Here is a 14,913-nt window from a genome sequence, read left to right as displayed (position 1 = left end):
TTTGTTTCTTGTAAACACATTTTTTGAGCAACCAAAAAGACAACTGTACATGTGGACATCACCAAATGGTCAATATAGGAATCAAATTGATTGTATAATTGGTAGCACAAGATGCAGAAATACCATACTTTTTGGCAAGCAAGACCAGGAGCAAACTGTGGTACAGATAATGAACTGGTAATATCAAAAATCAGAGTAAAGCTAAAGAAGAAGAACAAAGCAATCATAATGCCAAAATACCATTTAAATAACACCCCAGAAGAATATAAAGATCAAATAAGGAACAGATTTGAGGCTTTAAACTTAATTGACAGATAACCAGAAGAACTATGGAGTGAAGTCAGAGACATTATCAAGAAAGAAGGCAAACAGACAATACCTTTACTTAAAAAGAGAGAAAGACCTCAATGGATGATTGAAGAAACTCTTAAAATGGTTAAAGAAAGAAGGAAAGCAAAAGGCGAAAGAAACACGGTTAGAACCCTAAATGCAACAATACAGTGACTAGTATGTAGGGTCAAAGAGAACTATTACAATAGTTATTGTATAGAAATAGAAGAGGACAACAAAAAGGATAGAACAAAAGCCCTATTCCAAAAGATTAGAGAAATTAAAGGGAAATTTAAACCAAGAGTAGGGATGTTGAATAATCAACAGGGGAACACACTGACTGACCGAGATAAAATAAACGGAAGATGGAAGCAATACACTGAATTCTATAAAAGGATGACAGATTCATTCACAGAGGAACTGTATGAGGAAGAACCAGAAATTCTAGAATGCTAGGTGAAAGCTGCTCTTAAAATACTTGGAAGAAACAAATCACCAGGAATAGATGGCATACCAATAGAGTTACTACAAGTTACTGAGACTGAATCTGTCCAAATTTTGACAAAAAATTGTCACCAAATATGGAAAACTAAACCATAGCCCACAGATGTTCAATATACATCCCAATTCCAAAGAAAGGGGATCCCGGGGAATGCAGTAATTATCCAACTATTGCCTTAATATCCCATGCAAGTAAAGTAATGCTCAAGATTCTACAACAAAGGCTCTTACCATATATGGAGTGAGAAATGCCAGATGCCCAAGCTGGATTTAAAAAGGGAAGAGGTCCCAGAGATCATATCGCAAACATATGTTGGATAATGGAACGGACCAAAGAGTTTCAGAAGAAAATCACTCTGTGGTTTATAAATTACAGCAAAGCCTTTGATTGTGTAGATCACAAAAAACTATGGAATGCTTCAAAAGAAATGGGAGTGCCACAGCATTTGATTGTCCTAATGCACAGCCTATACTCTGGTCAAAAGGCTACCTTAAGGACAGAATATGGAGAAATCGATTGGTTTTCCATCGGAAAGGGTGTGAGACGGGTGTATTTTATCACCCTATTTGTTTAATCTATACGCAGAACATATCATATGGAAAGCGGGATTGTACCAAGGTGAAGGATGTGTGAAAATTGGAGGGAGAAATATCAATAATTTAAGATATGCAGACGATACCATACTACTAGCAGAAACCAGTAATGATTTGAAACGAATGCTGATGAAAGTTAAAGAGGAAAGCACAAAAGCAGGACTACAGCTGAATGTCAAGAAAACTAAAGTAATGACAACAGAAGATTTATGTAACTTTGAAGTTGACAACGAGGGCATTGAACTTGTCAAGGATTATCAAAACCTTGGCACAGTCATTAACCAAAATGGAGACAATAGTTAAGAAATCAGAAGGCGGCTAGGACTGGGTAGGGCAGCTATGAGAGAACTAGAAAAGGTCCTCAAATGCAAAGATGTATCACTGAACACTAAAGGCAGGATCATTCAGACCATGGTATTCCTGATCTCTATGTATGGATGTGAAAGCTGGACAGTGAAAAAAACGGATAAGAGAAAAATCAAGTCATTTGAAATGTGGTGTTGGAGGAGAGCTTTGCACATACCATGGACTGCGAAAAAGACAAATAATTGGGTGTTAGAAAAAATTAAACCAGAACCCTCACTAGAAGCTAAAATGATGAAACTGAGGTTGTTATATTTTGGACACATCATGAGAAGACATGATTCACTGGAAAAGACAATAAGCTGGGAAAAACAGAAGGGAGAAGAAAAAGAAGACGACCAAACAAGAGATGGATTGATTCCATAAAGAAAGCTACAGACCTGAACTTACACGATCTGAACAGGGTGATTTATAACAGATGCTATTGGAAGTTGCTGATTCATAGGGTCGCCATAAATCATAATTGACTTGAAGGCACATAACTTCTTCCCAGAAGGAGCCCAGTTCTGAAACTACGTAGAAAGAAGGGGAGAAACACTTTTGAAAGCCAGGGAAATAAGCAGGAAATTAACAGGAAGGAAGGAAATGTGATGGGATTGAAAAAACGGGGCAGCTTTGGGATGCATTGGGAGGGGGAATTGTATAATATGAGATTGGAGACCACAGGTTGCTCATTTGTGTTTTAAGATTTCCATTTGTATGATGAGCCACTTAACCTGGGAAAGTTGGTTTTCTGTATGCATACTACTGTCTTTTTATTTATTTTATTTATTTATTATTTGATTTATATCCCACCCTTCCAGTAGAAGCCCAGGGCAGCAAACAGAAACACTAAAAACTCTCTAAAACATCATAAAAAGACCTTAAAATACATTAAAACAAAACAACGTTAAAAACATCTTTTTAAGAAGGGTTAAAACATATTAAAGAAAACGTATTAAAAGCAATTCTAACACAGACGCAGAGTGGGATAGGTCTCAACTTAAAAGGCTTAAAAGGCTTTTACTGGACTGTAGTGTTTTACAACCTCTCTTTGTCTCTCTCCCACCGCTTGACTGCTCACCCCACCTCATTGGCTAGAAGGAGAGTCCGAAACCTTTGCAACCTTGCAGGGGGAAGGTAATGTAGTGGGTAGGCAAACAAATATCTCCTGCAAGAAGCTTGGCCTACATGGGGACAAATTTGAGAGGTGCAAGAGAATCAGGATTATGCCAAAAGTGAGATGAAAAATACTATTGCTATGTAAATTTGTATGAGACAATGGCCTGCATTCAGTGTTTGCTAATTTGCGTTGTTTTGTTTTTACTTTCATGAAAAAGAGTGGATTGTTGTTGGTTTTTCCTTGAAAAATGTTTTCGTGTGAAAAGTATTTTTCCTGAATGGGAATTTTAGGAAAAGGACAGGAAACATGGTCACACTGTGGGTGGACATTGGGTCACCTGTTAAAATTTCTTTTTAAATTGGCCTGCCTTAAGGAGGGAGTGCTTTGCAATTAAGAAGGCGGGGAATGTGGGATTTAATCCTTCCCTTCTGCAACTTGTCCCCAGCTGCATATCTCATCACAGAGTTCCAGACCAAAGTTTGTTAAGTGAACAGAGATCTGGAGCACAATGGGCATAAAAGTAGGTTGGAGGTAGGTTTCAAGGGGAAAGTGGTACTAGGGAATAAGAGAAGCATTCATTTCTCTCCCATCATTGGTTCAAAGCAATTGTTCCCCTCCCACTGCAGTGTAACATGTAGTTTGACTCTAAGTCCTCCTCCCTATATTGTCATCTTGTCAGCTATTTTGTCTTGAAAATGGATATTTTCAAATTGACAATATTCTCTAAATTTCTGGCTTTAACAAAATATGTACAAACTCTTATCCTAACTTTCCTTAATTCAGACAAATCTTATGTAATCATCTCTATGCAATGACTATCAGGCTTTCGAAGCTTGAAAGTAGACAGAAATCATGTATTTTCAAGTATGATGTGAACTTACCGAGGAGTCTAGATCCATCTGGATTTATGGTACCCTACTGCAACAAGTAAGGCTACTGACTATGACTGAGCTGTTGACAGAGTTTGTTTTCTCAAAGTACAACCTTCTTCCCATGTATTTTATTTCTTATAAACCCATCATTGGGTAGTTACTTAATCATTTCCAGTGCAATCTTCTACATATCCACTCAGAAGTAAGCCTCACTGAGTTCAACGAGGCTTGCTTTCAGGTTCTGAGGAAAGAGTCTACAAAATACTAGAAGGCAAAAATTGGAACTGGAGCTCGTCTCTGACTGTGTGCTGCTGTAGAAGTGTCCTGTCTCCCTTGCTGGATTTGATAGCACCACTTACTCTCTTGTCCAGTGGTAGCTGAATTTTGGGCCTGAAGTTGCTTGAAATAAACTCATAGGGTTGTATTCAACATAGCACAAAGCAAATTTCTCCATGCCCAACAGAAAAATCTCCCCCTGTCCTCCCCCTGCACACCCCCTAAATCTGTTCTGGAGTATTCCCCAATCCTCCAGAGCAGATTTGGGGATGGTATGGAGTGTGCACAGGGAAGGAGGGGGAAATCCCCTTACACTAGCGCTAATCCTTGCGCTAGTATAAAAATGTAGTTGAATACCACCTATAAGCTTTGGAAGGCCCATGGCATGGTCCCAGTGATACATAGTCCATTCATTCGACATGGCAATTTTGCCTCTGCCACCTGAGGTAGTGGAAGAGATGTGTAATTATCTGAGACATAACAGTCACATAAAGAGATCTAACCTAGGCCCCATCTGAACTAGGGATGTGCTAAAATGCTGCCAATTCAGATTTGGAACTGAATTTTCATTAATTCGCTTATTCTCTGTTGTGGATTGGATTTTTATGTAGCTATTTTCCATGACTTTTTGAAAATGCCTTTTTTTAAAAAAAAACCTGCCTCTAAAATATCAATATTAAGAAAGATAATTTTATAGATATTCCCTCTCATATATCCTGATTTTGTTTCAAAATATCGATATTAATATCAATTTTTGTGGGGAAGATAAAAACTGAATTGATAAAAGCAGCAGATAGTGGACAAATAGCAACTTGGAATTGATAATGGCCTGTTAAGTCAATGGAATGCTTTCGAAGCAGCACCAGCCATGGATCCCATCTCTAAATTCTGAACTATACATTTTAAACAGTATCATACTTCTTTAAACAGTCATGGCTTCCCCCAAAGAATCCTGGAAACTGTAGTTTGTTAAGGGTGCTGGGAGTTGTTAGGAGACCTCTATTCCCTCACAGAGCTACGATTCCTAGAGTGGTTTAACAATCAATTCCTATTCCCAGGGAACTCTGGGAATTGTAGATCTCTGAGGGGAATAGGGGTCTCCTAACAACTCTCAGCACCCTTAACAAACTACAGTTCCCAGGATTCTTTGGGTGGGGAGCCCCTGTTTAAAGTGGCATGATACAGCAACTAGCACAGCACATTACAATTGCTACAACAAGCAGAAAAATAATTAAGTGGCCCCCCAACGCCCTCAGCACTTTTCAAGAGGTCCATGGAGGAAGAAGTCTGGGAGCCACTGCCTTATATCAGATTGTTCACAGAACAGGAAAATCCAAATTTAACAGGGGAACATATGAGCTATCACTTAGATGGGGAGGATGTTGTGTTGATGCTGCAAAATAAATATATTTTCAACCACAGACAGGAACAACTATTTATCTCTTCCTCTCCTTCTTTTGGATGGGGAAGGTTATCATCCAGCCCGAAGAAGACTTCCAGAGAGCTCAAAAGAGCTCACTACCTTTGCATGACATTTCAGCTGGTCCTAATAAAGGTATTTCCCTATTGTTACTTTTGCATTTCCTAAGTTACCTTTCTGGGAAGTTTGATTCCTCCTAAAATCATGGGTCTAACAACATTTTCCCATGTGAGGCTTGAATGGACTATTCCTTAATGCAAATGTAAAACATACATGTTTGTTGTCTGCAGTATATGTTTGACCTCTGTTCATTGTTCTGTTGCACATTAGCCATATTTGCATGAAAAAAGTTTAATGGCACTTTTAGCTTCATCTGTGAAAATGCTCTTAACTTTCCCTCACCCCTGCCACCTTCCCTATGCTAGTTTGGGTAAAGTCATGACTCTAGACTATTTGGATGAGAAATAGTTTGCAGGTTTTAAAAAATGACAAGGGCCTGTGGACCCTAAAAGCTAACATGGCTTTTGTTGACTGCAGCCAATTTCACCAGGTGAATTTTCAGTTGTAATGGCTTTTCAGAGCTTGAGGTACCATTTTCTATACACTTGGCAGAGGAGGGTATTCCTTTTCCTCTTCGTAAGGCCACTTCCCATTGTGAATAGTTCTCCAGGGTCATTCAGATTTAATTATTCAGAGGAGTCGACATGCAGAGATAATAGAAGTTTAGCTGACTCTCTCCCTTCACCACTCCTTTCCCTTTGTCTCTTTTGGTTAAGGAATGGGGGGAGGGAGCCCCCATTTCTGTCTTGGCACCTGGTGCCTATCAGGAAACATAAGATAATAAACTTCAGAGGCTTAGCACAGACTTGGAGTCTCTGAGTGCCAAGAGGTTACTTGATAGTATTTCTTTACTTGAAGCCTCGAAAGAGAGAGAGCTTACGTTCTCAAGCATAAACAGGAAAACTGTGCATCGCTCTGTGTGTGTGTGTGTGTGTGTGTGTGTAGGGGAGGAGTCTGTCTGTCTCTGCACACACCACTCACAGCTCTTTGTGGTCATGAATTCACTGTAGAGCGAAAAGCAGCACAAAGCAGAGTGGTGCCTTACTGTGAGTTGAAGAAGTGCGTGTGAGAGGATTGTGAACGCAGCTCCCAGGACCCACAATGCCCCTTCGATGTGCCGAAGAGAAATCTAATGATGAAATTGCTTTGGAGAGCTAAAATGGTAATGAACGCTTCCTTGCTGCTTCTTTTTTTAAAGGCTTCCCTTTTAGGTGGTGAATCTCTCTTTCAGGATGGGATTTGCTTGTTGAAGGGAAACTGTGTACATTTCCTTTCCCTCTCCCCGCCCCCGCTGACACTCTCAAGGGAATGATTTCAACGTATCTTTCTTAAAACGTTAACCACTATTGCTGCGTAGTGTGAATTGCTATTTTTAAAAACTATGCTTCTCTGGTGCAAACTAATTGACTTTTCTGTACACGCGCTCGGTATGGGAAAGAATGGGGAGGTGGTGGAAAGAGTTAAGAAAAGGAAGATAACTGGATAAACGTTTTGACAAACTGTGAATACTGTCTTCTCTGGTAGTCACAAAGCGGTGCTTTAATATATATATATATATGAACTTACTTTAGGAAATAGCATCCAGGGGCTTGTTGCAGAACAGATTTCCAATCAAGTTTCATAAGAGGTGTTATGATAGCTTTCCCTCTTAGTTTTCTGACATTTATAACTTTAAAAAAAACTTTATGGACATCTTTAAAATGTTAAAACACGTTCATATCCTGAAAAAAAGATGTTTTAAACAAAATCCCTGACATAATTTCAGATCATAATTTCAGGGGAAGTGAAGATCTACTGTGATTTAAATGTCTGTTTGAGTATTATCCATCTGCCTGAATAAGTCATCATTTTAAAAGGGCACCTATCTCTGCAGTAGTAAAAATAATGACAATACTAGTTGGTGGTAAGTAGGGAGTATTTCCTTATGAAAAGGCACTGTAAAACTATTTGAAATATGTGCAAGTCCTAGCAGAGTTTGTGGGGTGGGGGAAGCTAAATGGAAACTCATGGTATCCTGTTATCACAATCACAGGCAAGGGCAGCTTGCCAAGTGTATCCCAGATCTGCCTCTGTTGAAAAGTATATTGTCTTCTTTGGGGATTGTTATATTTTGTATAATATTTTGTTACTTTGTACCACTTGTCCTGTGCAGTGAGCCCTCTGTAACAAGTTCTACAACTGCTGGTCTAAGTTTGTGTTAGTGGGGAGGAAGGGGAAATAACTGTTGTTGTTTTAAGACAAATATTTATTTTCCTCCTGTGGCAGAGCTCAATTCAGGATTGGGGTGAAGAGGTAGAAGAAGGAGCAGTTTACCATGTCACCCTGAAAAGAGTGCAGATCCAACAGGCTGCTAATAAAGGAGCAAGATGGCTAGGGGTGAGTAAAAAAAAGAAAAAGACTGGCATCTTGTACAAATGCTCGGTGGACTTTGGAGTCCTGGTTGAAAGAGCTGAATTCCGAGCAAGTGGCTACTCTGAGAAACTGTGCCAAAGACTAGTTTTAACATTAAAGTGCTTGCTGGTTTCCTTTTCCATTTGGTTCTTCATCTCTAAGCACAAGACCTGAAATGTAAGGATTTTGGCCAGTTGTAGCTTCATTGCAATTGAAAAAAAAATGTCACCAAGGTTTTAATCCACATAGGGATTTAAATATGGGGACTTTTGCATGTCTTTTTAGAGATGGGGGGCATAGCATGCAGAGGATCCCAGGCTCAGAGCCTAGCATGTCCAGTTGAAAGGATCTCTAATGGCAGGGGTGGGAAAGAGCAGTGCAGAGACTTTAGAGGGCTGTTGCCAGTCCAAGTAGACATTTCTGGGCTGGATAGACCAAATGCCAGTTATAAAGATGTTCCTATTTGTTTTGGACTGGATACTGCAGCCTTGGCCAACCTGTTGCCCTCCAGCTGTTTTGGACTACAACTCCCATCAGCCCCAGCCAACATGCGCTGGCTGGGGCTGATGGGAGTTGTAGTCCAAAACAACTGGAGGGCAACAGGTTGGCCAAGAGCAGCACATTCCTTCAGATAATGATGTTGAGGGCACATTGATAAAGCTGGGCAGGTCTCAGCCTTGCCAGTATTTGGATGGGGAACTCCCTGGGAACTAATCTGAGCTTCTTTCTTTTTTTCTGAAAGAAGATTGGATATATGTGCATCTCCCTATGTTCTTTCTATCCTGCACAGTTGGGCATTTTTACTTTGTGCTAACTGTTATACAGCTGCTATATAGAGAAGGCTGTACTTCTGTGACAGATTAAAACAAGTACAAGTACACAAGTAGTAACTACGTGTGCTAAGCTCTATTATCCTTCTACAGGAAAGATGGGTTGCCTGTGACCCTCAAGATGTTGCTAGACTCCAGCTCCCATCACCCTCAGCATGTATGGCCAATGGTCAGGTTGATGGAGTGTGGAGTCCAACAGCATTGGCAGGACCTTAGGATCCTTATCCCTGCTCTACAGGACTAGGTCCCAGGAGTTTCACTGGTGGTGATGAGACACAAAATAATTAAATATGGAAATATATTTTATAATTCGGCCAACTTTTTTTTTGTATGAGAGAGCTTTTTTATGTGAAAGAAGTTAATCAGAAGCCTTAATTGATTCTGATTTAGAAACACGCTAGATGCAGAAGTGGTTTAGAGTTCTGGGTCATTCAGGATATTTTATATTATATAAAAATGTAAGCATCACACAGTGCAGCTTGCAATGCCGGTTCACAGATTCACCCCCACCTGCATGCCGCTCACACCGCCTGCCTCGGCAAGCAGGCAAGGCAGTGGTGGCAGCAGACTTGGTGAGTGAACAGGTGGCCTACGCACGGTGGTGGCAGCAGCGGCTTGGTGTGCAGCCTACAGGGTGGCAGATACTCTCCAGGTGAGGCAGCGGGAAGGCAGTAGTGGCAGCGATGGCAGGAGTGCTGGATAGCAGCAGTGTTTGTCCAGGGCGGCATGGGGCAGCAGCGATAGAGGAACAGGTGAGGCAAGCAGGTTGGTGAGAGGAGTGGGGTTGCCTGGGGAGTGGGGGGTGGCAAGCAGAGTGAGCAGGGGACACAGCCCCCCCTAGAATCATCTCCATTTCTTAATGTCTCTTAGCCCTTTGGTATTAACAAGGCAGCAGCTGTCTATATTACCACTCTTCAGTTATAGCGATAATTTTACAAAAAAATAGGATCTACCCAAAGGATTGGTTGTTTTGGAATGAACCCTATCCAGACATGGCTATATCTGAGTAGAGACTACTCACAGTTAAAGAATCAGATCATATCTGCCTTTCTTCCACTCCTTCGTTACCACCCTGAACCCCCCTGACATCCACATGTTGGATGTCCATGCTCAAATAAGGGTTTGACCACCTTATTCATGCAGGGCAGGGCAACATGCCACATGTATTTGGCTCTATGCATGTAGCGCCCTATTAGAAAGAGGCATCAAATGCATAAATTATTATAGTTGGGCCTGTCAGCCCCAGTTATCATGGCCAACGCTCAAGGATGATGGGAGTTTTACTACAACAACATCTTTCGAACCACATAGGCTCTACAAAGAGCCATGTCTGAATATGGCTTACATTAGGTTTTACTGTGGGATTTGTATTATTTCCATCATGGAATGTGGTGGTATTGTTTGTTTATATGTAATATCAATATCTTTATTGTTTTGTATTGGAAGGGTATAGAGGCTTTGTTGCTGTAAGCTGCAAGATGCCCACTGCAGGAAAAGGCAGGCTATAAATAAATCAAATAATACATACGTAATAACTTGGAAGTTGCCCTGAGTGCAGTATAACATAAAGTCAGTTCAGAAATTCTAAAACTACAGTATTTTTAAAAAATCAATTTATCATGGATATGAAAATGCCCTCTGTGGGGAAGCACAACAAAATTAAATTGAGTTGTCAGTTCTGTTTGGCAAGGCATCTCTTAAAAAAAATCTCGACCTGACAATTTATGGAATAGCTCCATCTTGAGATGGAACTTAAATAGAATCCTTGTCAAGTAGGTATCGTTGTGAAGCAGCATGGTCAGGTAAGATTAGCAAATGTTGCCCAGTGCATCTAAGATGGTGCTGAGAATGTCTCTCTCTCTTCATATTCCTAAAAAGTACACTATGTTCCCAACAGAACAGATGACTTCAAATCTGCTTCCTTTGTAGCGGCAGGTTTCCCATCTATGCCTCCTGTCTGTGGTAGGGATTAGTGATGGGGAAGAAAATAAAATATCTGAATATTTGTCACAGATGGCAGTCTTTGCTGGGGTAAAAGGCCACTGAGAGTGACACTCTGTCCTGAAGCTGAGTGTAAAAAATTCTTAGAGGAAGGAATTTTTGAAGACTGTTTTTGTCTTTTTTAATTCAGAGTTGTGAGAGCCCAGGAATGTGGAGCTAGTTCAGCATCAAGGGCTATGTTGGAAAAGCATCTTGAGGCAGAGGATTATAGCTAATTTACATACTTATTGAACAACATTTGAATCAAATGTTCAAAATCATTAATTCAGGGTTTTTGTATTGGAGGGAGGAAGCCCATCCACTTCAGCAGGCTTCCAAATGGTAGTCTCAACAACATATCAGAGACGTTGACAGGGACCATTCTGTGGGAGAAAGAGGATGGATCACAAAATCTACGGTAGGTTGGGGAGGTGTCTCAGTTCCTCACATACAGTCAAAATGTGATCACTTGTATTCCTCCTGCCTACACAGCACCTGGATTTCATAGGAACATAGGAAGCGGCCTTATGCCAAGTCACACGATTGGTCCAGATAGCTTTGTATTTTTTTTCAAGTCAAGTGAATAACAGTATTGTTAACACTATTTGGCAGTGGCTCCCCAGGGATTCAGGCAGGAGTCTTTCCAGTCCTACGTGGAGACAGCAGGTATTGAACCTGGGATCTTTCACTTGCAAAGCATGAGCAATACCACTGAGCTCTACAGCTCTTCCAGGTTGCATGTGTTCCCTAAAGGAAAGAAAGGAGGTTGGCCTGGCGAACACATGGGAGCTACAGAATGGCATGTATCCTTTGCAGCAATGGCAGCAGTATTCCTAGTTGGGGGCAGGAGTTGCTCTGCGTAGTTTACTTATTCTAAACAGAGATGCATTTGCTAGTGTGGGTTCTATTTCATGGACATGCAGCAAGCGTGACAGAACATGAACTGCGACAGACATGGGAAGCCCTAATTGGCTTTGTATATATATGTGATGTTGCTTTGTGGAGAAGAAACCCTTCCCTTTCTCTAAAGACCTGTAAGGACTAAACAGAAAGCAGACAGAATGCTAGTTTGTACCGTGGGAAGGAGAAGAGCAGAATAGCATGCCAGGATGGTGCTGAGGAAGAGATGAAAATGACGAAGCGAATCACAGTTTGCTGAAGTAGCAGCTGCTTCTAGGAAAAAAATCTGCCATTTGAAGCAGACTACCTCATTATAGGGATTACCTTGTGCTCTGCTGACTATATAGAAAACCCAACTCCTTCTCTCTTACAGTTAACTTTTAGTAAGAGCAACACAAGTTCAGAATGATAAGTAATGGGATCAGCAATCTACAGCCCCTCAGCAAAATTTAGCTCTCTCAAAGGGACAGTCCAGCCCCAGTGGAGAGTAGTAATGGAGGCCTACCCCATCATTCTCCACACCCTTCTCAAAGTGGCCCTCTGGTAAAACTTCTTGTTTACTAGCGTTGCAGTTAAAGGCTTGTTGCTGGTTTGGACAGCTAATTTAGCACTTAATACTTACACACTGTCAGCAAATCTAGCTTCAAAACGGGAACGATTAGTTTTTACATCAGTCAGCAGGAATATTTTTCAGTACTTTGAAATTTGTGGTTGGTTCTTTCGAACGTTTCACTTTTTAGGTCACAAGACAGATTCTGCTAGACTCAGGAAACAATCGTCCTAAGAACATTTGTAACTAAGAACCTGTACTTGAGCTTTCCTTATTTTTTTCTGTCCCTCCCCACCCACATCTCAATCCATTTTCTGTCTTGTGTATGGTGATCTGTTTGCCAAGTCTGATAAAAAATAAATAAACTTAATGGATAGAGCCTTGCTGGGTTAGGCCAAAGGTCTAACATTTGGTTCACACAGTGGCCAATTAGATGCCTATAGGAAGCCCACAAGGAGGACATGAGCACAATAGCACTTTCCTACTCATGTTTCATAGCAACTGGGAGAGGCATATGGCCTCTAATACTGGAGGAGATATGTAGCCATTGTGACTAGTAGCCATTGATATCCTTCACAAATAACATAAGATTGTGCAAGCCAGCCATCGCTACACAGCACGGAAGCAAATTCCATAGCTTTAATTACATGCTGTGCGAAGAGGCACACATTTTTGTCTGCTCTGAATAGGGATGGAAGGATCTGTCAATTTCAGTTCACTCAGTTTCTCTTTTCCCCCTTTAATTCAGTTCTCCACATTTTGCAGCAATTTGTGATTTCTTAAAAAAAATCATCATGAAAATTCTTCAGCATTTTTGTGTGATTTTTTGCTAATAAGCACATTTTTGTATGCAATTTTGACTAGTGTACGCATTTTTGCAAGAAATTTCTCCTGTAATGTACAATGTATGTTATTTTCACTAATATGTTCCTTATTATGCACACTTTCTCCTAATATGTATATTTTTGTTAACATTAAAATTTTGGATAAGTGTGTGTTTCAGTTACCATATTGTTTTGGAAAGTGCAAAATTGATATATTTGGCTTTAAATACAAACTGAATTGAATTTCGCCATCATCCCTAGTCTTGAATTTCTAACCATTCTTTGGATGACCTCAAGCTGTGGAATTATGAGAGAGGGAGAAAACCCTCACTCTATCCACTTTCTCCGTACCACGTATACTTTTATACACCTCTATCATGCTCCCCCTGACTCACCTTTTTTCCAAACAAAAAAACCCCACATGTAACCTTTCCTCTGCTGCTCCAGCCACTTGGTCATTTTGTTTGCCTTTTTTGTTATTTGCACCTTTTCCAGCCCTACATTCTAACTTTTTGTTTTAGCCAGTCTATGAAATTTGGCTGTTCAGCTGCTTTCTCCTGTGATGTTAGAATAAATAGAATCTTTTCCCCCTCATTGCATATGCAGAATATCTGTGGGAATATACTTTGTTGATCTGTATTGACAAAGCTGTGAAAAAATTTGCTGTACAGAACTCATCAGATAATGCCGCCCTGGGCTCCTACTGGGAGGAAGGACAGGATATAAATCAAATAATAAAAAAATAAAATAATGGAAATGGGTTGATGATGTGTCAGTTATGCAGAAGAGCAATATTAATGCTACCATGTTGGTAACGTCAAGGCAGGTGGTTCCACTGTAAACAAATATAACCGGGTAAGGATTTCCACTTGCACAATGGGACTCCCTCTTCCCCCCCCCTCTGTAAACTCCATGCCCTCATGAAATCTGCAGGTACTAGCTTTTGAAGCCAAGATACCCTCTTGTAGACTGAACAAAGGGCATTCAGAGGAGGAGGAGAGCCTGCCCTTTTGCAGTGTGTAAAGAAGAGGGGAGCATCGTTGTGAGGAGGGAAGTGTTTTCAAATATACAAGAGCATCCCAGTTTTTATCTGTGCAAAACTATTGGAGTGCATTGCTTCCCTCCCCAGTCCATTGTGTCCCCCCCCCATTCCATACTGGCCAATGAGAATAACAACCAGATTTGCCTGTTAGTAACTTAGTGTCCCTATGTTTGTTTTTTCTAGACTTCCTGGACATACCAGTTAGAACCCTGTTTAGAGTTGACTCAGCCTTGCTTTTTCTGCTGAGACATTCAGTTTCTTTGACATTGACAATTGGTAACAACTGGTAGGTTCCTTTTGTGGCTATAAAGAAGTAAATTTCTTAGAGTGGGTATTAAATGTGCTCTGCCCCTTTTCATAGACATGGGGGAATGCCTGAAAAGTTGATGTTAGTGATTCTGCCCAACTTTGTCTACATCACAGTTGTGTCATGCTTATATTTCTCCCATGTCAACAATAGTTTAACCCTCCAGGATAATTTCATGTGGGCTTCATTATGGGGAGCACTCATGAAAGGCCAGTCAAATGGCATATGGGCTGGAGGGGAAGCTCAGTTTAAGGGAGGCTCCAGCCTCCTTGTTCCGTTCCTTTGCAGTCTGTCCTTTCTTTTGCCCTACCCCCTTGTCATTCATTATCCTCCCTCCCTTGATGAGATTACTAGTTCCCAGGACATGCTCATTCACTTCTATTTCAACCTTTTGTGTGAATAGAAAATAAGGAATGTAGACTAGTAACCATCTTCTCAGTCTCCTTCACTGCTACAAATTAGGGTAGCCACGTGTCCTACTTTACAGAGGGCAGTCTTCTCGTCTGAAGGCTGTCACAGGATAGTCCTCTCTTTGAAGGTGTCCTCTGTCTGTAGAACTGTCTGGTCCAAG

At 40.8% G+C, this 14,913-nt stretch overlaps 1 protein-coding gene across 2 annotated transcripts in view; it reads left to right on the top strand.

Annotated features, from left to right (window-relative positions):
- RGL1 (ral guanine nucleotide dissociation stimulator like 1) overlaps positions 1 to 14,913 on the top strand; it is a 194,825-nt gene that overhangs the window by 36,601 nt on the left and 143,311 nt on the right. For both annotated transcript variants that reach the window (XM_061634056.1, XM_061634057.1), the window contains exons 5-7: positions 5,509 to 5,593; positions 6,529 to 6,680; positions 7,784 to 7,894. In XM_061634056.1, coding sequence (XP_061490040.1) covers positions 6,651 to 6,680; positions 7,784 to 7,894 — 141 coding nt within the window. In that variant the 5' untranslated portion in view covers positions 5,509 to 5,593; positions 6,529 to 6,650. The remainder of the gene's footprint in view (positions 1 to 5,508; positions 5,594 to 6,528; positions 6,681 to 7,783; positions 7,895 to 14,913) is intronic.

The sequence above is a fragment of the Rhineura floridana genome, chromosome 6 (genome assembly GCF_030035675.1).
Source record: "Rhineura floridana isolate rRhiFlo1 chromosome 6, rRhiFlo1.hap2, whole genome shotgun sequence".
NCBI lineage: Eukaryota > Metazoa > Chordata > Lepidosauria > Squamata > Rhineuridae > Rhineura > Rhineura floridana.
Note: the sequence above shows the minus strand (reverse complement) of the source record. Positions and strands in the feature narration are given on the sequence as shown.